Source organism: Podarcis pityusensis (assembly GCF_964106645.2).
Source record: "Podarcis pityusensis genome assembly, chromosome: 8".
In the NCBI taxonomy this organism is placed as follows: domain Eukaryota; kingdom Metazoa; phylum Chordata; class Lepidosauria; order Squamata; family Lacertidae; genus Podarcis; species Podarcis pityusensis.
In genome coordinates this window covers 50,767,235-50,791,692 of record NC_138033.1, presented here as the reverse complement: position 1 = coordinate 50,791,692, position 24,458 = coordinate 50,767,235, and the positions used below count along the sequence as shown (strand labels likewise).

General features: G+C 47.6%; 1 protein-coding gene across 1 annotated transcript; it reads right to left on the bottom strand.

Annotated features, from left to right (window-relative positions):
• Window positions 1–4,551: 4,551 nt before the first annotated feature.
• On the bottom strand, window positions 4,552–24,177 carry DPEP1 (dipeptidase 1). The gene is made up of 10 exons (XM_081017847.1): window positions 23,874–24,177; window positions 12,252–12,384; window positions 11,164–11,296; window positions 9,805–9,955; window positions 9,104–9,173; window positions 7,720–7,896; window positions 6,850–6,934; window positions 6,666–6,741; window positions 5,475–5,610; window positions 4,552–4,776 (listed from the first exon to the last, which is right to left on the bottom strand). The coding sequence occupies exons 1-10, from the start codon at window positions 23,981–23,983 to the stop codon at window positions 4,606–4,608; spliced, it is 1,242 nt and encodes a 413-aa protein (XP_080873973.1). The 5' UTR covers window positions 23,984–24,177; the 3' UTR covers window positions 4,552–4,605.
• Window positions 24,178–24,458: the final 281 nt, after the last annotated feature.

The window sequence follows — 24,458 nt, the reverse complement described above, 5'->3', positions numbered from 1 at the left end:
GGAGGGGTAGTACCACCAGGGGAACACACACATCATGCTCCTTTTGGGGTAGTTTGTCCACCTTTGGTCCCCACTCTGCACTCAACTCTCACCTGGGACTCTTAGAAGCAGTCAACATGCAGCGGCGGTCACGCCATGGGAATGGCTTCAACTGGGCAGCTAAACCAGGCGAGGGTATCCAATGAGTCTCAAACTCTCAGTAAGTTAGGAACTTCCCCTGCATGCAAAGGCAGGCTCCAGTGGATTGGGAGGATGAGATCAATAGTGGGTCCAGTGATCAAGAAGGTGGTTTCTGCATGTGTTGTAGAGGGAAGTGAGGCAGATGAGGTTTGTCAACCTGGGAAGGTACCCAGTCTAGGAGAAGGAGAACTCTGCTGCCTTGCAAGGTATCTTCAAGGGAAGAAAAGGCTACCCTACACAAATCTGGAGTGGAGTCTCTAAGACGGTTAGATGATGCCTTGTACGCCACCTTTTGGAAACTCCTGCAGTCAAGCTGGTGCCAAAGGTATTGCTCTGCTTTCCTTTGGAGCACATCACTGAGGCCAAGAGGGGGGTCTTATGGGCAGCCCAGTACCTCCATACACACTGGCCAGGCCTGCACCCCAGGGAGGTCACTTCAGTACTGCTAATGCAGTGATTTTAATTCACCCCTGGAGGTACACTCCATTGTCTCTCAGTCTCAAGGCAGGTAGATGCCAACAATTTCTGGAAATCAGTAGGTGCAGTTAGGTTTACATAGGTTTCCTCACTTCTGCCCTTGGGGATCATACATAGAGGAAAGGAGGGTTACAAAAACTAAGGTCGGTGGCAGTGGTCAGCCAGATTAGGCACTGACTGAGAGCCCCAGGTGCTCAGAAGGGTCTCCTGCCCTTTCACCATCCCTGCCTTCCCTGCTGTGGCCCCAAAGCTGCTCCTTTTAAACGAGATCGAAGTTTGATTCCTATCCACAGTGTCCGCCTACCATGTTCAATTACTCAGGAGGCCCAATCCTTCCTATTTCATTTTGTAAGAAAAATTGTTGCCACAGGGCACCTTACATGTCCGCCAATAGGTGGCCATGCCAACTGCAGCATGATGAAAGAGCAGCAACTGCTGTTCTAGCTCTTATGGCTGAGAATTGGTGTCCGAGGTGAGGGCATGGAATTGAATTTGCAGCTTCTGAAACACAGCATGGCTCCTGACAGTTTTTTTCTGGTGTTATGTCCCTCCCCCGGTCCAAAAAGCTTGGTAAACTCTGGATTGCTCCCTCAGATTCTGTGTGGTTCTGCATGAAACAGGTTTGCCACAAGAGGGCTCCCTCCCCCTAAGGAACGGTGCTGCTTCTTGCTTAGCCCGGCTTTCGATGTGCTTTAGCTCCAGCAGAGGCATTGGGGGGTGGGGCGGCTTCTGGGGTGATTGGCCTGGGCACATTTTCCTTGAGGCAGGGGGCTACTCACACCACCCTCCCTAAGCCAGCCTTGTGCGGCTGGTATCTGATCACATCCCATTCTTGGGCACTGCCTGGTCAGATTGTCAAAGCAGTGGCTCAGAATTGGGGCAAATAAGAGACCAACCTGACCCCATCCTTTCGCCAGAGAATGAGCAGATGCAAGGAGGCTGGCCTCCCCACTCTCGGCTCCCATTGCCTGTCACTCTGGGACTGTAGAAACAAGGAGAGAGGATGCTCTGGCTCCATCCGTCATCTGCTAAAGGAACAAGAGCTAGCAATTGCTATTCAAGCACAAGCACCAACAAGGGGAGATCAGCCTGGCTCTTTTCACACCACAAATGCCATCTTATGCGGCTTATTTCTCTGGCTTTAAAATAACACCCCCCTCATCTACCTTTCCCCTACTCTCCTCTCATTTTTTTTTTTTAGTCTGCCTTGGGAAATGGCAACTGTCTGGAAAGTGGAATAAAAATAGCAATAATAATCACAGTTGTAGTCTGCATCAGACCCACAATTCATTCCTTACTCATTTAAAAAAAGAAGCTTCCGCTTATCGCTCCCCACCCCCTGCTTGTCTGCAGAATTGTAATCCCACCATTCAGCTCTTTCTTAAGAAATTGGCTGTGCTTCTTCAGCACACAGAGGGCCCTCCATTTAAAAGTGAGTCTCAGGTTAACCCCTACGTAGAGTCCTTGGGAGCTGCTTCATACCATCGGTCCATCTAGCTCAGTATTGTCCACACCCGTGGTCTTCAATTGGTCCAGACCCAAGTCCTACCTCTGACTCACAACCTGCAACACGGGACCTGCTGTCAAATGTTCACATTTGATTTATACTTAATGCACATTATTAATGCTAAAATAGCAATTCACAGAGCAATATGCTTTAGCATTGCTACCAAATGAAAAGCAATGGTTGTTACATTTATTTTTTAGTCAAAAGGCTGAGAAGCTGTTGAAAAAAACAACCCAATTTTTGCATTCTGGGAGAAGTCCAGAAAGCCATAGAAGTAGACTCGAAAGTGAACAGAGCGCCCCTGCTCCGTACAGAGCTTCCTCTCTAGAAGCATAGATGTAGGGTGGTGGGGCATGTGCTTGGCCAGAAATATGTACGTTCTTAAAAATGGCTCATGCTTTTCTCCTGCCATGTTGCAGCACCCATGGAAATCGATAAAAGGTGTGTGTCATCAGACAAATGTGCCCTAATCTAGACACCACATGTAGTGTTCTTTTGGCCTAGTCAGACTTATCTAGAATCCGGCATGGCAGATATGCTGCAAGCCACCTGCTATACCCTGTGGGTCCTGACCAACTGCTTAAAGGGCTGTGGCCTTCACTGATTGGCTGTGGCTCTCCATGGTTTCAGGCCATGGTTTTCCCTAGCCATTCCCTAGCCATACCTGGATTGAACCTGGGACCTTCTGTGTGTGCAAGGCAGAGGCTCTACAGCTCAGCTGTGGTCCTTCCTCTCATGCTGTTGTGCCCCCAGCAACTGGTATTCAGTGGTGTACCAAGGTTATAATAGTGGCCATTAAAAAATAAAAGATTAGTGGCTGTTGGAGCTGTGGTCTAAAGTGCAGAGGCTTACAGGCGGATGCCAGGCTCTACAGGGCAGCTTTGGCCCAGTTTCAGTTTTGATATCTTTTCTGCACTGTAAAGCAGACCTGGATCTCATGTGTGTGCCTGCCTGTGTCTTCCTAGCTTGCCTCCTCTCTGCTGGGTAGCAGGCAGGGCTATGCAGGGGCCACAAAAAGCAGGAAACGGCTTCCACCTGCTGCCCCGGTGCTGATCCTCCCTGTGTTGCAGCCAGCCAGCAAATGCAAGCAGGCAGGCTGAATCCCTTCCCAGGTCTGTTTGTGCAGGTGCCCATCACCGCCTCTGCGTCCAAAGACAGGCTGTTCTTGAAATGCCACCGGAAGCTGCTAATGAGCTGCTTGATTAGCTAATTAATTGGCTAATGAGGAATGCTTGGATGGAGGCTGCGAGACGACAGCACCTGCCCGGATGGCGCTTGGCAGCTCTGTTGGGGCCCTTGCGCAAGCTACAAGGCTGGCAAGAAGGGGAAGGTGGTCACCTGGGCCTCTCGGCTGTAGTCAGAGGCGACCATGACCTCCCCGGCCTTGCCTGGAGCTCCCCAGCAACAGATTTCAAAAAGGATCCTCTTCTCCGCTGGTGGAAGCTCAGGTGCCTCTTGTCATGTTCATGCATTCAACTCCAAAGAGAAAGGCAGCTGGTCTCCTTTGAATTGCAGTTAAACTTTTACTTAGACCTAGGAGTGTGCTTGGCACTACTGCAGTACAGAACATGTGAGGGGGTCCCCCACCAGTACTTAAGCACAGTGAGGATAGAAGGGAAAAGAGCAGGAGAGTGCTGGATTAAAGGTTGCTCATGAATGACTCCAGAAAGGAGGAAACGTCTTGCTGGACTGTTGGGAGAGGATGCAAGAATGTCAGAAGAGCTCTGCTGGATCAGGCCAAAGCAGCCCAGTCCAGTCCAGCAGCCTGTTTGCTCAGTGGCCAGCCATAGGGCATTGGAAGCTGTCAAACCACTGGCCCATCTAGCTCAGTATTGCCCACGCTGACTGGCAGCAGCTTTCCAGGATATCAGACAGAGTTCTCTCCCAGCCCTACCTGGAGATGTTGGGGATTGAACCTGGGACCTTCCGCATGCAAAGCAAGATGTCCTACCACTGAACTATAGCTCCAGATGCCCAAGGGAAGCCTGCAAGCAGGACCTGTGTCCTATAAAGGACATACAAAGGTAGGGTAGCTGTTGTGATGGCCTCTTGTTTATTTGCTGGACTGCAGCTACCAACTCTGGCCATTGACCAGGTTGGATGGGACTGATAGGTAACTCGGTCCTCAGTGTTCTTGGAAGCCACACTTTGGAAGGTCTGTGAAGCTGATGAGTCCAGCTTGGTTGCCATGGGTTTGATGAGCATCGTGCCCTTTGCTTTTCAGTTATTGGGGTTGGAGGAACTGGGGCCAAAGCTACCAGACAGGGGGGAACAGCTGGAAACGCATTCATCAATAGTTCAGTTGAATTTCCTAAAGCGTTTGGGCAAGGGCGCAGCCTGGTTTGTGGTAGGAGGGATGCAGCAAGAGCCTGATCTCTGGTGTGAACTTTCAACCAGTCAGATTCCATGAGGTCACCAAGACAAGGGAGGTGCTGGAACTTCTACCAGCGCAACACGAGGAGGACTGGGACTGCAAGCACAGCAGGCAGCATTTTGGGATGGTCCCCATTGCTAGGGTACCCATAGTCTGTTCGGCATGTCCCCTCCAAGTTCTTAAAGTCGATGGGTCCATCATCAGGAACTATTTTTTCACGGGCCATTGCGTCCCGCACCTAGTGGGAAAGAAAGTTCAGTTAGAGTGGCAGTCAATGTTTGCCCTACTCACAATAGATCAACCAAAATCAATAAACCTGAGCTGTTCATATTCATTACCTTCAGTGGGTCTACTCTCAGCAAGACTAGCATTATATTCATCCCCGTTGCACGTTGCCTTATACTGAGTCAGACCATTAGTCCATTTGGTCTAGGACTGTCTACACTGACTGGCAGCACTTTCCAGCGTTTCAGGCAGGGAGTCCTTCCCAGGGATTGAACCTGGGACCTTCTGCCTGCCAGGCAGATGCTGTACCACTTCTTACAAAAAAAGCTATTCTGAAATGGGATGGTCTTGCATGCAAAGGAAGGAGCCTTATACTGCGGCAGATCCATTGGTCCATCTAGCTCAGTATTGTCAACACTGACTGTCAGTGGCTTTCCAAGATTCCAGGTCTTTCTCCCCTCACTTGCAGTGTCTCCCTGCTAGTGTTGAAGATCCAGCTGCCATTCTGGTTGACTGCTGCTGTGTGGAATTGATGGGGTGTGAGCCATCTTCAGATAACAAAATGTCTTGGGCAGGGGGTTAGCATAAATAAGGGAAGAGACAGGGCCAAGAGGGGAACAATCCTAGCAGTGCAAAGCATTATCCGAGGCTCTCTGTGTCCCCCTCCCAACCCTTCTGCAGACAGAGCCTTGCTGGTCTTGGCAGTCTCACCTGCTCCACACTCTCAAAGACCCGCAGCAGATTGTTGGTCAGGGCGTCTCTCACTTCCTTCTCTGTCCAGTTCCTCCTCAGAAGCTCTGCAACTAAGTCTGGGTATTTGGAGACATTTTCCAAACCATCTGGGACACTGTGTGGGCCAAAGAATGCCGGAACAAATCCAAGAGATGAGAGTCAAGAGTCCCCCGCACGGCAAAATCTCCTCATTTTACCCCAACAGGAGGGAAGCTTCAAGATGGGGCTGCATCTAGAAGGGTCAGCTCAGTAGCTTCTCTTTGATGGCTCACGCACCTTGATTGGCTGTATACCCTTGGTCAGGGTTCAAGAAGCCAACAAGAGACACCTCGGGGAATCCCTTGGCTCTTGGGTTGTATCTCTGAGATAGTTTTGGTGGAGCCACATATGCATATACAGTGGTACCTCGGGTTACATACGCTTCAGGTTACAGATGCTTCAGGTTACAGACTCCGCTAACCCAAAAATAGTACCTCGGGTTAAGAACTTTGCTTCAGGATGAGAACAGTGCTCCGGTGGCACAACTGCAGCGGGAGGCCCCCATAAGCTAAAGTGGTGCTTCAGGTTAAGAACAGTTTCAGGTTATGAACAGACCTCCAGAATGAATTAAGTTCTTAACCCGAGGTACCACTGTAATAGACATGCAAGCATTACAGCCTTCATGCTCCCAAGCGCCCTTATTTTATTCTCTCTATTTATAAATCATCTCACAGCCAAAGTGGTGTACAATACAAGAAAATGAGATGAAATACAAAAGAGACAGAGTTGAAAAATAATAAATCCATAATGGCAATTGTACAATTAATAAAATGAGTGCATCACTGATGGGATTGGGCTACATGATCTTTGAGAGACCTTCCAATTCTGTGATCTATAATTATGCAAAATGTGGACCTTCAATATCTGGGACCATTGTGTCGCCCCACAAGCGTCACTGTAACAAAAAGGGGGCTGAGTACATTTTAAATTTAACTTGCGGGGGGGGGGGTCACTAGTCAGTTACTTATGGTCTCCAAGTGGTCAAGTGAACTCTGATGGGTGAGACATGAATATCTACTATGACCAGGCTTTGGATTGATTCCGCCCAGGCCAGCCTGACAGACTCAAAAATGGACATATCTGGGGTATCTGATATACCCTTCTATCTCCTCCCCTCCCTTCTGCTGATACCTGGGAACACCATCATAGTCTCCTCCAAAGCCAACTGCCTCTGGTCCAGCAACACGCTTTACGTAGTCCATGTGGTCTGTGGGCAAGAAGTCTGGGAGGTCAACACCCTCACTGTTTTTGTGTGCTTTGATCCCTCCCACCCCACCTCCTCAGGTGTGCCCTAGCCCCACCCTCTCTGCCTCACCTGCAACCTGTGTAAGGTTGGCTTTGGAGCTACAGGACACATAGGTGTTGTAGAAGTTCACCATCACAAGGCCACGGGTCTTGTTCTGTAGAAGGTAAGCAGGGGAGCCATTTCAGAGAAAGCATATTCCTGGGAAGAAGCTGGCACTTTAAGACAGGACTGGGCAGGCTTATGGTTTGTGGGATCCACTTTGGGGGTGATGTTTTTTATGAGAACCTCCAAGATCCACCAAGCAGAGCCATGTGCAAAATACAGGCCACTTAGAATTAAGGAAGCCCAGGCCCAGGAATTACTTCTGGTATGCAAAAAACAAATTCCTGGGCTTGGAATTCATTCATTCTAACCAAATGGAACAAAAATCCACCCCTAATTGCCCCAAGGTTGCTCCCCCATTTGAGCAATATTATGTGTGTAAGTTTGCTGCTGCTATTATTTAAACCAGGGACCGCTAACCTATTTGGACCAGTGGATACAGTTGGAATTTTGAGAGAAAGTCGGGAGTGCCAGTCACAAAATGGCTGCCATTGCGTGGTGTGGCATAACACAAAATGGCTGCCATGGGGACCTTGGTGCTGCCTCATATCCTTAAGTCTTGCCCTACTCACATCTCTGGTACAAGGTCACTTTATAGCAGTCTGCACCACCCTGGTACCCTCCAGATATTTAGGACTACAACTACCACCCATTTTGTGCTGTCTAAGAGTCATGACACAAAAGGAAAAGGCACTGTGGGGTGAGGAGGAAAAAGGCAAGCTCAGGCATTAGTTCTTTGGGCAGGAGCTGATGGGAATTGTAACTACACCCCAAAACAGTTGGAGGGAACCAGGATGACACAGATTACCTTGCAACACACATCATAGTCTTTCTCACCACTTCACGGAGGACATCATCTGGCACATTGCGCCGGTGTTTGCAGATGGCATAGGCTGAGGAGTGGCTGAATATCACAGGTGCTCTGGAGACATTCAAAGCGTCTTTCATTGTCTTCACAGAGACGTGAGCCAAATCCACCATCATTCCCAGACGGTTCATCTCCCTGACCAAGCGCTTTGAGGGAGGAAAAACAAGGCAAGGGGTGGAGAGAGAGAGAGAAATTGGGTGCAGAGTAACCAGTGGGTCTCTTTGTATTTCCTGAAGTTTTATGATCAAGAGGAGAGGGGAGTTTAACAAGCAGCTACAGTATATGAGGACAAACCCTTCAAACTGTCACTTACCAAGAGATAGATGCTCACTGAGTAGATTGTTAAGCTTAAAATCACTCTTTTGGGGGGGAGGTTCCCCCCAAAAAGCTTAACAATTTTGGTGGGTTTCTGAAAAGAAAGGTGAACAACTTTGCGGGTGTCAGGAATTTTACTTTTTGAAATATGGCAACCCTAACTAAAATCCTTTGCTTATTAGGGGCCACCTCACATTTTCTTCAAAAAAATTGCTTTGCACAGGTAACTACTATACAGTTATCAAAAATTTCAAAAGTAGAGGGTCCGTGGCTTTTGAAAAATTGGGGGTCCTAAGTAATTAGCTAATTGGGAATCACTGCCCTAAGTTGTAGAATTCCTTCCCCACGGAGATGTGTCTGGCTTACTCACTATGCAGCTTTCGGCAAATGCTGAAGACGTACATCTTTGACAACTGAGCTGTGCATTTTCAGGGCCCACTCTATTCTTGTTAATGTAGCCTGTTTTAACTTTTTAATTCTGAATTTTAAATTGTTGCACCCTACCCTGGAATCTGATGGTGAAGGACAGGTGATGAGGAAGAAGAAGAAGAAGAAGAAGAGGAGGAGGAGGAGGAGGAGGAGGAGCCAATGCCCAACAGGGGAGTAGATTGCCTCAGAAGAAATTTTCAAACAGAGATTGGATGGTCAGGGATTCTTTACCTCTGATTCCTGAATTGGCCTTGATTATTGTTGGCATCCTTTACAACTCTCCAGTTCTGTGGTTCTATGACGATGATGATATCACTCAAAGCATATCCACTTTCTTCCTATCCTTAGCTAAACCAGGCTATTTGGGGGGCGGGGGGGGCGGGTAGCAGCTTGCTAAAGCGTGATAAGGGCTCATACAGTTGTCACATTGGGAGTTGAACCTGAGCAAACAGGAGGGACCACAGCTCAGTGGCAGAGTATCTGCTTTGAATGCAGAAGGTCCAATCCCTAGCATCTCCCAGCAGGGCTGAAAAAACAGACTCAGACCGAGAGTCAGACGGAGGAATGTCATATATTTCCATCAAAACTTGCTAGAGAGCTTCCACTCACCTTCCCAAATTCAGTCAAGCCATTGTGAACTGGTTCCTCCTCCGGGGTGTCCACCAGCCAGTTATCAGCCCTGCAGAATGTTATAAAAGTTTTGGTTAATACACACTATCTTTTACGCATGTGCATAAGGGATGCATGTAGATAGGTGCATAATCCCAAATATCCCCTTTCTTTCTTCAAATAAAATTACATTCACCTAAAACATCTCCTCTAAACCACAAGACTAAAACAGAAACACAGAGCAGGAGAAAGGCTACGTTTAGCCTTTAGTCCAATAATTATTTTATTGCATTACAATGTAATGTTGTAAATCGCTTTGATATAGAGTCATACCTTGGAAGTCAAACAGAATCTTTTATGGAAGTCCATTCGACTTCCAAAACGTTTGGAAACCCAAGCGTGGCTTCTGATTGGCTGCAGGAAGATCCTGCAGCCAATCGGAAGCTGTGGAAGCCCTACTGGACATTCGGCTTCCAAAAGAGCGTTCGAAAACCGGAACACTCACTTCAGGAGCCAGAATGTTTGACTCCCAAGGCATTCGGTACGACTGTATTTCTATGAATAGTGGTAAATAAATATTCTGATAAAAATATAAAGAAACTACATTCTGTGTTTGCTCAGACGTACTTGCCCAGTGCTCTGGGGCTGGGCCCTGATACTGAAAGCAGACTATGCCCTGCCTCTAGCAAAGGCAGCCTTACCAGGGTGTGTTGCAGCTGTGGGTGAGGGTCATGTAGCGCACCCCCAGCTGGTAGAAGGTGCGCAGGACAGCCATGCTGCTGTCTATCGAGTGCCCACCCTCCACACCAATCAGACTGGCCACCCGTCCATTGGTGAAAGCATTCTGGATACCTGCAAAGAAAACATCTCCTGTGGGCTTCTAACATCAAACAAGATATGAGGAATCTGCAGAGGGTGGGGTCAGGACAGGTGTGGGAGGCGGAGGCACTCTAAATCAGCCCCTTATCACCAAGTAACCCATTGTGGGATTCAATGGGAATATAATCTCTTCAATAGTAGAGAGAATTTTGGCAGGGGCTGCTTCTGTGTCCAGTCCTGGGCACCACAGTTTAAGAAGCACATTGACAAGCTGGAATGTGTGCAGAGAAGGATGACCAAGATGATCAAGGGTCAGGAAAGCAAACCATATGGGGAATGGCTGAAGGAGCTGGGTATGTTTAGCCTGGGGGAAAAGGAGACTAAGAGGGCTGTCACGTGGAAGATGGAGCAATCTTGTTTTCTGCTGCTCCAGAGGGTAGATTCAAAGTATGTACAAGAAAGGAGATTCTGACATGAGGAAGACTCTTTTGATGGTAAGAGCTATTTGACAGCTGAATGGACTACCTTGGAAGGCGGTGGACTCTCCTTTGCAGGAGGTTTTTAAACAGAGGTTGGATAGCCATCTGTCAGAAATTCTTAAACTGTGATTCTTGCTTTATTTATTAAAAAATTATATACGGCTGCATCACTAAAATATATCACATCAGTATACAACAATATAAAAACATAAAACCAATCAATAACATCATAAAAAGTTAAAAGCAAGTTAAAAGCAAAAATAAAAATAGGGGAAAAAATCCATAGACTATTGTTGGGAATGTACGCTTAATTGCCTGCATAGTTTTCAGCAGCCGTTTAAAAGCTGGTACATAGCACACCTGATGAATCTCTATTGGCAGGAGGTTCCTCAGGGAGAATCCTTTGCAGAAGTTGTACCAGCTGACCCTATGGGCCCCTTCCAATGCTGCAATTCTGTGATTCTATGATTCTCCCACCACCAAAGCACAACCATGGGGAATGTGGCACCTGCTGAAATTGTCCCTACTATGAATGGTAGCCTGTATTCAATTGAATCCTGCAGCCCCATTGGCCTTCCTGCTCCATCACAGATAGGAAGGGGGCAGCAGCCAGCCTCCGCGCCCTGGGACTTCTCACTTTTGTCAAGGTCTTGCCCTGTGTTGAATTGTTGCAGGTCAGGCTGAATGAATGTGTTCCCATCCTGGGCTACCCATCTCCAGCCTGGGAGAAGCTCTCCTGTCTAGGTTGTTTTCCTCTCTTACCTGAACTGCTAGTGACACACTCAAAGTCATCCGGGTAGTGGTGACACATGCGATGGATGACGTCAATCTGCTCTAAGGTTCTCTTGACAGCATCTTTGTTCTGGGTTTCACAGGGCACATAGGCAGCCCAGAACTGAACAAGGAGAGAGGAAAGCAAAAAGGAAGGTTTCCAAGGGCTAGGAAAACTGCCTCTTTCATGCACACTCCCCCCCCCCAACCATGGAATGAGCTGCTGGGATGCCATGGAACATCAGCAAACATTCTAACTTCTGGTGAGGGAGAACCAGTCTGTAGAATCTTGACAAGACAATGCTTGCTCCAATCGCTTAGTCCACGTACAGTTTTGCACTGAGTGTAGGGACAGGAAGTTCTGTGTGTTGTTTGTGGTAAGAAAGGGAGCATATAGTGGCGTTTCATCTTCCACAGAATGGGTCTCTCATACACTAAAGGTAAAGGTAAAGGACCCCTGGATGGTTAAGTCCAGTCAAAGGCGATTATGGGGTTGCGGTGCTCATCTCGCTTCAGGCTGAGGGAGCTGGCATTTGTCCACTGACAGCTTCCCGGGTCATGTGGCTGTTAGAATTCCTGCTCTGTGATTGCAGTCATGGGATTGTTGTCTATCACATGACAGCAGACGCCAGAGCGCATGGAAACGCTGTTTACCTTCCCACCATAGGAGTACCTATTTATCTACTTGCACTGGTATGCTTTCAAATTGCTAGGTTGGCAGAAGCTGGGACAAAGCAAAGGGAGCTCACCCCGTTGTGTGGATTCAAACCATGACCTCCTGATCAGCAAGCCCAAGAGACTCAGTACTTTAGATCACAGCGCCACCCGTGCCACCTGGCAGCTGGGAAAGAGCCTGAACACAACCAACGTAGCATTAAGTTAGCCACTTAGTGGTATACTTGCTGTACTGATGTGATATTGTGGCACATGGGAAAACACAAATGCATTACCAAATATTTTTCTCTGAAAAATAACCTGTAGGGGTTGGAAACTTGCCAAGTGTCCGAATAATCAAATGGTTTGACAGAAGTGCACATTTCACCTGTTCTATTTTTCTGTCTCTTCCCCACTGTTTATACCTGTGCTCCCACGTGTCCAAGACGCAGCTTTGGGATGTTCGTGTGAGTGTCATTCAGCGTGGTCAGATTTGCAGACTTCAGAGACAGTTGGTTGTTGAATTTTTTCAGCAACTGCCAAGGTAAGTCATTGTGCCTAGAACAGGAGAGGGTAAAATAACAATAAGTCAGCAGGCCCAGCACTGCACGACTGAGGCTGCCTTTGTCCAGAGAAGGGCATAGCTAGGCTACCAGCCAAGGCTGATAGAAGGCACCAACAAGGCCACTTGAGCCTCAGATGATAGGAGTGGATCCAATGCAAACCCCCAAACTATGCACCTGCTCGTCCAGAGAGAGGGTAACCCCACCCAGTGCAACCAGCATTCTACCCATCTGGTCCAGGGAACCACCCACTAAACATGCCTTAGTTTTATCTGCCTTAATTTTTCATGTATTGGCTCTCATCCAGTCCATTACTGAGGCCAGACATAAAGCGAGCACATCTGCTGCCACACCTGCAGATGTAAAAGGAGAAACACACAGCTGTGTGATACCTGCATATTGCTGCCAACACAATCCTTAACTTTGGGTTATTCCACTTGAAGGATGGTTTGGCCAAGAAATGTATTCTAGAGTGAATTCCATAATTTCGCAAGACATCTGCTTACTCCTGCCCCATCTACTCCACGGAATGGTATGGCTGCTGAGTCTTATTTCTGCTCTGGTGACTGGATAGTGCTCACTTGAAGACAGCAGGCTAGTTGGAGGTGGATACAGGGAGAGAGACAGGCTGTGGAGCATACAAAACTCTAACCTCCAATAGTGGGAATAGAGTGGCAAGGGTGGGAGGCTTAGGAAGAACAGCCAGAGGACTGCTACCCTTGTACCTCACCACCTGCTGCTACCTGAGGCAGGTGCCTCACTTTGCCTAATGGTAGGGCGAAGCTTATATATAAATGAACTTCTCCAACTTTTCAACTTTGGAAACAGTCCTATACTCACCTTCCTAGGAAGGAATAAAAAAGAAAAGAGCTTGTGAGTCATTGTATATGACTTTTATTTTCCCGTTACCATCTACCCTCAAAAAGGAAAATAAATGACTAAGATAGACATTTCCACTTTCCAGTCTGTTACTCTGTCCAGCCCTTTGTGAAAATAGGACTTGCTATTAACTTTCCAGCTGTGTTTTGTGTTCTGAAAATGATATTCACAGCAAAATCCTATGCATGTTGACTTGAAAGCAGGGATGGGCAAATATGCCAATTTTGGTTTCTTTCAGTTTCCCACTTTTCCAAACTTAAGTTCAGTTTGCTACATTTCCGCATGAGTTTGAAACTTTTTTTTCTGATCTCTTTAAGTTCTCTTGAAAATTCCCCAGCATTTTTGTGTGAATTTCTCCCTGCTCCCTACACATTTTAACATGCTATTTTGCCTTACACAATTTTCTGTAACACAATGCATTTTGGAATGTGATTTTCACTATTATGTGCACTTATATGCACATTTATATGCATTATGTGGCTGTTGACTGTGTAGCAAAATTTGGATAAAGGCAAATTTTGAAGGGTGAATTTTAGTTCTCATACGGTTTCCAAAAGTGCAAAGTGAGTTTGCCTGTGATTGCAAATTGAATTAAGCTTGTTCACCATTACTATGTGGAAGTAAGTCCTACTGTGTTTAATGGAGCTTACTCTCTAGTAAATATTTGTAGGACAGCAGCCTTAATGACAGGGTAATGGCGCTCATTAGTTTTTTCTACAGCCATTAGGAGGTGTACATCTTCTGATGGCTTTAAAAGGGCACACAGAGAAAGAGAACATGCTAAAACTCAATTTCTACAGGAGGAGGAAAAGAAAGACAGTAACTCTAAGTCAATCATTCATGGGATTCCTTTGAACAAGGACATGGAAATCGACCCTGCAAGCCTTAATGGAAATACTTCGGCAAAGGGAATGAAAAGAGCAACAGATCCACCTGACTTCAGTAGTACTCTCAAGAGATGATCCTGAATGCCTGAGCTAGCCCAAAAGGCCATTTCAAATATGCACACCATGACAAAACTGCAAAACCCATGTTAACCACCCACAATACACTAAACGCTGAGGTGACGGCTGTACATAACACCCTGCATTTAAAGTATGTCCGTCCCGTCCCGTCCCCGTCCCCCGAAAAAGAATCCTGTGAATTGTAGTTTGTTAAGGGAACTAGCAACTATAACTCTGTGAGGAGTAAACTACAGTTTGCACTATTCTTGAGGCGGTGAATGTGCTTTTGGGGGGCAGCAGCAGCAGCAGTCCCCCGGCTTTTCCTCCTAAGCCTCCCACCCTTGCCACTCTATTACCCCCGTTGGAGGACAGAGTTTTGTATGTTACTCAGCCTATCTCTCTCCCTGTCTCCCCCTCCAACTAGCCTGCTGTCTTCAGGCAAGCACTATCCAGTCACTAGAGTGGAAAGCCACTTCCGGCCTGCCCAGGTCCGATAAAGGACTCTGGGGGGGGGCGTGGCCCTGTCCGAAGCCTATGGAGGTGTGGGCCAAAGGCACGCCCCCCGAGCGGTGACCCGGGGGAGCTCCTAGTTGACATGCCTCAGCAGGAGACTCCCCCTTTATTAACCCTTCCCGTGTCTCCAGCAAATGGGCTGGAGCCGGATAGTCGATAGGACCAATGCCTAAGCCAATGCCTCTCATTCCTGAATTCAATAAAGTTCGCCCATTTAACCTTAAATTATGGTGTCTTGTGTCTTTATTTATCCTGGTGGGGGGTGGGAACTCGCCACGCAAATAAGACTCAGCAGCCACACCATTCAGTTTCCGTGGAGTGGATGGGGCAGGGGTAAGCAAGCGTCTTGCTAAGCTATGGAATTCACTTCCTGGAATACATAGTGATGGCCACCAACTTGGGCGGCTTTAGAAGAGGATTAGACCAATTCATGGCGGATAAGGCTTGCAGTGGCTATTGACCCTGAAAGCTATGTTTCACCTCCACTCTCAGAGGCATAATGCCTCTGAATACCAGGTTCTGGGAATCACAAATGGGGAGAGCGCTTTTGTACTCAGGTCCTGCTTGCAGCCTTCTTAAAGGCATTTGATTGGCAACTGTGAGAATAGTAGGACTTAAACGGGCCTTTGATCTCATTCAGTTTTATGGCTCTTCTCATGTTCTTGGTTTGTTTTGACTTTTGCAGCAAACTGGCAATGGGCCAGCCCAGTTTTTACAGACATCGTGATTAGGTCATAATAATGACATAAATGGCCATGCTTTGGAAATTATATGCAGGGCCAAAGTCTAGTCAAATTTCCTTTATGATTCCGAGTAACTGCAAAGAATTTCTGTATTGGACTAGATGACCCTGAGGGTCCCTTCCAACTCTAGAATTTTATGATTCTTTCCCAAGTGAAACACCTAGTGCTCTTATTGCTTTCTTGGTTGCTAGGACTGCTGCCTTTTTCTCTTCCATGGCCTCATTTCTTGCTCTCTTAGGCATGCTGATGGGACTTTTACTCTCCAGTCTTGTTTGCCTCCTGCCTATCCAGTTCAGTTGGAGCTCCATGTTTTGTTTTGTTTTGTTTTTTAAAAAACTCAAAGCAGTTTACAAAAAGATAAATCCATAAAATCAGGGAAAATTTACAATACATTAAAACATACAAGAAGTTCAAATATAAAACAGATTAAAATTCACGGGAACATTTCTAAGCATCTAGGTACTGGGCTACTTTTGATGGGAGAGCAAGCTATACTTCCTCCTCCTAATAGAGTGTGAAAAGAATGATTTTTATGTACACCACTTAGAAACTTTGGTAATTAAGTGGCATATAAATACCTTAAACAAACACCATCAGGGCCCTCAGCTGGATCAAGCCATGGCATAGCTGTCAACTTACAGATTTGAAAATAAGGGACCAGCAGCCTTGAAAATAAGGGACCAGCAGCCAAAATAAGGGACCTGCAGCCTCACCTGTTCCAGGCACTCCAGTCTGAGTCCTCCTGCAGTCTGGTCAAACTCATGCTGGTAGCTTCGAGAACACTGTCCAACCAACTTTGTAACCAGAGGTTCAACTGAATAGAATCTGAATCACATGCACCACAAGGCCTATGCAGCCTCAACTTAAGATGGCTCCCTGGCCTGGCTTTGCACTGCAAAGTTTGAAGCCTTATTTACCTAGGGATCCATCAGCCACGCCATCCCCGGACCTTGGAGGGAACAAAAGTACCAGGAAAGCAAAATCTTCTTTGGAGAAAAAGTTTATTGAAATCTGTGCACAGAGACAATATCTGTACACAGAGACAACCAGTTGGATAGCTCCTGAAAATATACTGGCTGTAAAGCAAGACACTTCAGCAAACTTTCTTATACTCTCTGAGCACTCTCCCCCCTCCCATACCTTCTCAAATTATTCCCTTACATGGCACATCTATATTGCTTGCTAAACACATTTTATTGCTTGCTAAACATTCCTGTCTTTCTATTTTGCTTGCTAAACACATTTTATTGCTTGCTAAACATTCCTCCCCTTTCCTTCGTACACGTGTCTTTTCTCATCTTTGCATTAGTAAGCATAAGACAGGAAAAGGGGCCTCTTTAGCAGGCCTGGTTAAATCTGCACTTTTGACCCGCCAGCCAAATTTTGCAAGCAGTCACTGGTGGTGTGCTAACTGTCTGGCCAAAATTTGCAGAAGTAAGATTAGCACAGGATTAGCACAGGAATTTACTGCAGATAGTATTTGAGAGCAACCTTTCTTAGGTACAGAGTTCTAAGCACAGAAAATATTGAGAGAAACCTTTTCCCATCTCCCTTTACTCCCTCCTCTTCTTTTGAACAATCTATTACTTAGATTCGTTCTGGGGTAGGGGTCTATATTCTCTCATTACAGCAATCACGCGAGGTCCCATCATGCGAGACATCATCTTTCCCATCATATTCTGCAAGCATTGCATCAAGCAGGGAATACAAAAGCAAAAAAGCAATAGAAGCATTATTGGGCCTATCACCATACTAACCCTGTTGGGTGGATTGAACTCTCGTGCTGCCTCCCTACTGACCAGAGCATATGGAAGCTGAAATCTTGGGGTGGCAATTCTTACTGGCACTTGTTTAGCAATTTCAATGCACACCTGATTAAGGCTCCCACCCCTGCAATACTTGCATTAAGATAGGTTCCGTCCCATCTAACGCCTGGATTAAGATTAGAACCTGGTCCATCAGATGAGGTTGGTATAGTAACCTCATCAAACCCGTTTCCAGTAGTCAATGAGCACGCCATCTCTTACCACCGGCAAGACGAACCAGTCGTAGCAGAGGCCAGCAGGCCAGTAAGGGCGGTATGGCTCGGTAGGGTCAGGGCTGTGGGGCATAGAGCAAATCAATACAGAATATAACAGAAAAAAAAGGAAAAGAGAAAGTCCTTATGAAAGTATTAAATGTCCTGGTGGACTTCCTGGATCAGTCCCGGCACGGGTTTTCACGTTGGGGACGCTGCCCGCGGGCGTCCCTCCCATCCATTTCTTCAGCTGTGCGTTGAGATATATCAGCAGAGCGGTCATCAGCGGAGGGTCTGGAGATGGTCAGCCGAAGGGGTCAATCAGGATTTAACTGCACAGTTCAATCTATAGTGGTCACTCTGGTGTGGTGGACCCAAGGGGTGATGCCGGCGAGTTTCACGGCGGTGGGTGTGGAGAGCAGGACGGTATAAGGTTCCAGCACGGTTGTAGCTGCGTCCGTGCCCAATCGTTTACCCACACTTCATCACCTGGCTCGAACTGATGCAGCCAACACACAGGGGTTGCGAGCCTGGGTCCACCTGTCGAGACAAAAGAAAACTCGGAAGAATATCTGGACTTAATTATTCAATTGCATATCCTGACCAGCATGTGGGGACAACATTCTGACATATGGGACCGGTCTCCCAAGCACAATTTCAAAGGGTGACAGGTGGGTTCGCTTTGACGGGAGACTGCGGACCCTGAGTAATGCCAAGGGCAACATGGTCACCCAATTAGACCCGGTTTCCTGCGTCAGCTTGGACAGCTGATTCTTTAGAGTCCTGTTCATTCTCTCTACCTTTCCAGAACTCTGGGGTCTATAAGCAGTATGCAGCTTCCAGTTGATCTGGAGCGCTTTTGCCAGTCCCTGTAGGACTGCATGAACAAATGCTGGTCCATTGTCAGATCCTATGGACCTTGGCAATCCATAGCGAGGGATGATTTCCCTAAGCAGGCACCTGGTTACTTCAAATGCCTTTTCAGTCTTTGTTGGCCATGCTTCGGCCCATCCGGTGTAGGTGCACACTGCCACCAGCAGGTAGCGATATAGTCCACAACGGGGTAATTCAGTAAAGTCCACGACAAGATCTTCCATAGGTGCAGTTCCACTGCGCTGAACTCCTGGGGGAGCTAGTGGTCCGGTTCTGGGGTTATTCTTTTGACATAGCAGGCATTTCCTGGAAACCTGGGCTGCCAGTTGGTAGAGGTGGGCTATATAGAAGCATTTCTCCAGCTGCTTGGTTGTAGCATCTGGTCCTATGTGGGTTGAATCATGGTATCTCTGAGTAACCTGCCGAGAAAGGGACTCTGGAATCCATATCCTGTCATCAGGGGTAAGGTACCATCCTTCTTTGGACAATGTCAGCTCCTGAGCGTCTGCAGTGTCCCTTTCCTGCTTCGTATAAGCTGGCTTGTCAGTGGTGCTTAAAATTTCTTCTGGGACCAGTGCTCCAATAATCGGGGCGGGGGCCAGTTCTTGGGCTGCTTCCTTGGCTACTCTGTCTGCCAATCGGTTTCCTCTGGCCACTTCTCCTGGTCCAGTCTTGTGTCCATAACAATGGATAACTGCCACTGCCTCGGGCTCCCATACAGCATCCAGAAGGTTCAACAAGGCTTGTGGGTGGGCCACCTGGCTTCCTCTGGAGGTAAGCAAACCTCTTTCTTTCCATAAGGCTCCATGGGCATGTAAAGTCAGGAATGCATACTTAGAATCTGTATAAAAGTTTATCTTCTGTCCCTTTGCCAGGCTCAGGGCTCTGGTAAGCGCAGTTAGCTCTGCCAGCTGGGCCGATGTTCCAGGCGGGAGTGACTTTGCTTCGATCACCTGGTCTTCCAGGGCTACCACTGCATAACCTGCCTTCCGGTGTCCAGCCTCAATGAAGCTGCTTCCATCCATAAACCATGATGGCCACTGGGGGTCTGCTTCATCTTTAAGGTCAGGCCTGCTAGAATACACCTCATCCATTACTTCAATGCAGTCATGCGTGGGCTCCTCACCTACTCCTACCGGTAATAGGGCAGCTGGGTTGAGGGTTGTGGTGACTTGGAATTTCTAACGCGGATGTAGTAGCATCTGACATTTCCTCATTTTAGCCTGGGAGAGGAAATAGGTGCCTTTCGGCAGATGGCACGCTGACTCTTTCCTAAGCGGCCTCGCCCTCCTCTTCTTCTTCTAACGGTGGACCTCCCGTCTTCAGGGCCATCAACTTCTTTGCCTGGTACTTCTCCTTTTTTCTTCTGGGCCTCTTCCTCTCTCTGATTATAAGTGGTTTGGGCTATTTTCTAACATCCATTTCAGGGTGTGGCCCATCTGGATTTTTCGGCAAATATCGGGCGCTGCTTGGGCTACAAAGGCAGTTCTTATGATAGGGGCATGGATATACTGGCGGTAGGCTTCCTTCAGCTTCTTTAAGTAGGCTCCAGGGGCCTCCTCTGTTCCTTGCACTATTTCTCTGGCCTCCACAAAGTTGGTGAGTTTTCTGGCTGCCCTCCTCATGCCACTTAAGACATTCTGGCGATAAGTGGTGAGGGTATTTTGCCCTTCAATGGTCTGATAATCCCAATTCAGTGTAGTTTCAGGATATCCAGTTGCAACAGCTTGATCTCCTGCCCCCTGCGCTCTCATGTGTGCTCGGGCTTCAGCATGAATTCGCCTATCCTCCTCTGTAGCTAGCAGGGCATCCATCAAATATTGCACATCATAAAAAGTGGGGTTGTATGTTTTAAAAAATTCCCTCAAACAGCTTAATGATTTTGGCAGGGTTTCCTTCAAATGAAGGGTTTTGGTTCTTCCAATTACAAACATCTGCACTAGAGAAGGGGACATGTTGAACTGTATAAGTTCTATTGGGCACCACCCCGTTAGGTCCCGTGGGGGCTGGAGGGTCATACACTCTATGGAGAGGCATCACTCTGGCCGCGCCCTCCTCCTGTGTTTTATGTGCCCTATGGAGGGTCACTCTTTTCACTGCCTTCCCCACTCTTTCTGCCACTTTCTTCTCTGTTCCCCTACACATCCCGCTGTTTTTAACATATGGGGACTGACGTCCACTTCTCCTGCATAAGGTTCCACATACTTTCTCAAACGTTCTGCCTGTTCTTATTATCACCTATCAACTTAACTAAACTTTTTACAAATTCCTCATCCTCACCATCCTCTTCTCGTTCCTCCCTTTCTCCATCCTCGCCCAGGTCTACCAATGCATTGTCCACGGGATTGGGGGCTGGGCCATCTGTTCCCTGTGGCGGGGGTGGTGCCAGGGCTGTTGCCGGGGCATGAGGTGGTGGGGCATCAAAACTTTTATCTTCTTCCCTCTCTGAATCCTGGAGGACTGGGGGGTTGTCCTCCTGTCTTCCTGACTGAGCAGATACGGCTGCCTGAGACTTTTTGGCAGCATGACTTCAGCCAGGAGGGGGGGGGGGTTCTGTTCCACATTGGTCTTCCATGTGGAAATGTAGGGGATTTGATCAGGGTGGACATTCAAAATGTTCTGATATAATGGATTAATGAGTTGCAAATCAAGGGTCCTGATGGACGGCCAATTTGTTATTTTGGGGTGGGCCAATCTAATTTACACAATGTCCTCATCCTCCCCTCTCATCAGCTTGAATCCCCAAAAGCATTTCAAAGGGGTACTTTTACTTTGGCCAGAACCCATTTCTTCCAGATACTTCACACACAACAGACCTACAATTGCTCGGCCAAGGGGACACTAAGCCCTGGCCCACACTTGACAATTCAGCCACTAGAGTATCTTGACATGCAACATACAACATACAAAACACACCAATATAATTTCAACATGTAACACACTAAACACACCAAAATAATTTCAGCATGCAATACACAAAACACACCAAAATAATACTGCGCAACCAATCCCCTTATTCCTGGTGGCTGGCACTCTACTGCCCAACCAATCCCCTTATTCCTGGTGGCTGGCACTCTACTGCCCAACCAGGTGAGGCTGATCAGACCTCGCCCCCCTTTTCCTTGGGGGCCCACGCCCTTTCCCTTGGGCTTACCTTTTTCCGCTGCGGACCTGTCCCCTCGGCGCCGTCCTCTTTGTTTTTCTCCCTCAACAAGATGTCTCCACTCCAGAACAGTGTGGCTGGCTCCCCCCACGAAACAGGTGGGGTGCGCACGGAAGCCTGCAAACGCTGCTGAGCTGTTCACCTTGGTTGAGCCTGGCCCTCCGGTCCGTATTGGGGAGAGGGCTTATCCCGGACGAGCCCCCAAAGAAATGAAGCCTTATTTACCTAGGGATCCATCAGCCACGCCATCCCCGGACCTTGGAGGGAACAAAAGTACCAGGAAAGCAAAATCTTCTTTGGAGAAAAAGTTTATTGAAATCTGTGCACAGAGACAATATCTGTACACAGAGACAACCAGTTGGATAGCTCCTGAAAATATACTGGCTGTAAAGCAAGACACTTCAGCAAACTTTCTTATACTCTCTGAGCACTCTCCCCCCTCCCATACCTTCTCAAATTATTCCCTTACATGGCACATCTATATTGCTTGCTAAACACATTTTATTGCTTGCTAAACATTCCTGTCTTTCTATTTTGCTTGCTAAACACATTTTATTGCTTGCTAAACATTCCTCCCCTTTCCTTCGTACACGTGTCTTTTCTCATCTTTGCATTAGTAAGCATAAGACAGGAAAAGGGGCCTCTTTAGCAGGCCTGGTTAAATCTGCACTTTTGACCCGCCAGCCAAATTTTGCAAGCAGTCACTGGTGGTGTGCTAACTGTCTGGCCAAAATTTGCAGAAGTAAGATTAGCACAGGATTAGCACAGGAATTTACTGCAGATAGTATTTGAGAGCAACCTTTCTTAGGTACAGAGTTCTAAGCACAGAAAATATTGAGAGAAACCTTTTCCCATCTCCCTTTAAGTTTGCAGCAGCACGTGCAACAAAATGGCGTCCAGCATTCAAAACCCCCCTCAGCTTGCATTAACTAGCCACACACAAGGCATGCAAGCTCCACCCCCCAGTTGTTCTTAGACTTCTTATTGGGTGAGCAACACAGCCAAGCAACACAGTAGGAGCCTCCCTCCTCCCTGGCTGGCAAGGAGAGAGGGAGAGGAGCTGCTTCCTTTGAAATTTAAGGGACATCATTTGAGGGACATCTATCAATAAGGGACAGCAGTGGGACATGGCACTGGAATAAGAGACTGTCCCTTCAAATAAGGGACACTTGACAGCTATGAGCCATGGGCACATCTAGTCCAGCTGTTCTCACAATGGCCAACCAGATGTCTTGAGGGCAAGCTGGCAAGCAGGACCTGAGCGTAACAGGACTCTCCCCACTTGTAAACCCTAACAACTGGTTGACAGAGGCATATTGCTCTGACATTGGAAGAAGACCAAAACCATCGTGTCTAGTAGCCATTGAGAGCTTTCTCTCAATAAACATGGTAGCACCCAAACTGGATATTCTCAAGATGGGAGAATTGCCCTGCATATGCTCAGATGCTCCTTTGCCTAAGTCAATTTTAAACAGCAACAGCAGCAGCAGCAGCAGCACCACATTCCCTGGCACTGTGTCCTATATGGCAGAATTTTTGGAATCAGAAAGCAGCAGGCTGAGGCCTCTGAGATGTGCCAATATCTCAGAGGGCTTGGCCTGGCAGAGAGGCAAGAGCTCTTAATTTCATAATTGCAAGGCTACCTGGCTGTACTTATTGTTCTTATTCCAGAGAGAATGACAGGTTTGAATGGCACCAAAGGGCATAATTTGCCCATTTGCCTGCTAATGATTAACTTGGAGAACAGCTTCTACAGCTGCTATTAAGCCCAAACCTCCAGGTCAATGCCCTAAAAGCCTGGGAGTCATTCCCTTCTGGACCTTCCCAGTTCAGGCACCTTCTGCATCCTTCCTTCCGCAGGGTTACTGCTTTTACAACAAGGTATTTCTGGAGGACAATGTGTGAACCAACCCTTCTGTGATATTTCAAAAGGCCCTTGAAAATGCAAAGAGGGTTGGTGACAGTATCCCATCTGATCCAGACTCTGGGAAGACCTCTTTGGAGTAAGAGGCTTGGGACCCCATGGAGAACCTCCCCACAACTGAAGATCTGGAGGAAACCACCATTGTCCAAAGGGCAGCCTGAAGTGTCTCACCTCAGGGTGTACCTTTCCTGAGGCCTAAATGACCCCTCTGGCCACATGCTGAGCCTGCCTTGAACTCTAATTAGGAACATAGGAAGCTACCTTCTCCTGAGTCAGGCCATTGGTCCATTTAGTTCAGTTCTGTCCACCCTGACTGGCAACAGTTCCCCCAGGGTTTCAGGCAGGATCCTTCCCCAGCCCTGCTTGGATTGACCACGAGATCTTCTGTATGGCCCTTCCCCCAGAAGGCATAGGAAGTGTGGTCTTACCCATCTATCACAGGTGATGTCGTCATGATTCTCTCTGCCTCTTGCTGATACTGATCTGCTGAACAGAGGAAGAGGCAGGAGAGGAGCAAGCAAGCAGCTTTCAGGAGCATCCTGGTGCGTGGCAGGCTGGACTACACCTCCCTTTGCTGAAGTTTCTCTTGTGGCCCTGAAGCTTTTCCTGCAGCAGGTGATGCAAAAGAGGAATTCCAGGGAACCTCTACTTGCTGCAAAAAGTGATCGGTTTCTTGGATTGACACACCAGGAGCAGACAAGCAGGTGCAAACTCTGTGGTGCACTTGCCACCCTACAGCCAATAAATAAGAGCTTGGGAGGAGCCACAGAATAATATCAGCTGCTTGGGTTCACTGTATCTCTTAGGGCACCGTGCCCATTACAGTTATGGTTGTGCTGCCTCAAAAAGAATGCTGTAGAACTGGAGAAGCTTCAGAAGTAGGCAGCCAAAATGATCAAGGGGATGGAGCAACTTCTGCAAGAGGAAAGGTTGCAACATTTTGGGCAGCTGAGTTTAGCGGAAAGGCAAACATGGAGGTGTGGGACATGATATTGACCTGTACGTAATTATAG

Excerpts from the sequence above, each read along its gene's own strand:
- DPEP1 (XM_081017847.1), bottom strand. The coding sequence starts at position 23,983 with ATGCTCCTGAAAGCTGCTTGCTTGCTCCTCTCCTGCCTCTTCCTCTGT. Across the intron at positions 9,956-11,163 it reads GTGTGTCACTAGCAGTTCAG|GTATCCAGAATGCTTTCACC; the intron begins GTAAGAGAGGAA and ends TTTTCTTTGCAG. Across the intron at positions 6,742-6,849 it reads CAACCTTACACAGGTTGCAG|ACCACATGGACTACGTAAAG; the intron begins GTGAGGCAGAGA and ends TCTTGCCCACAG.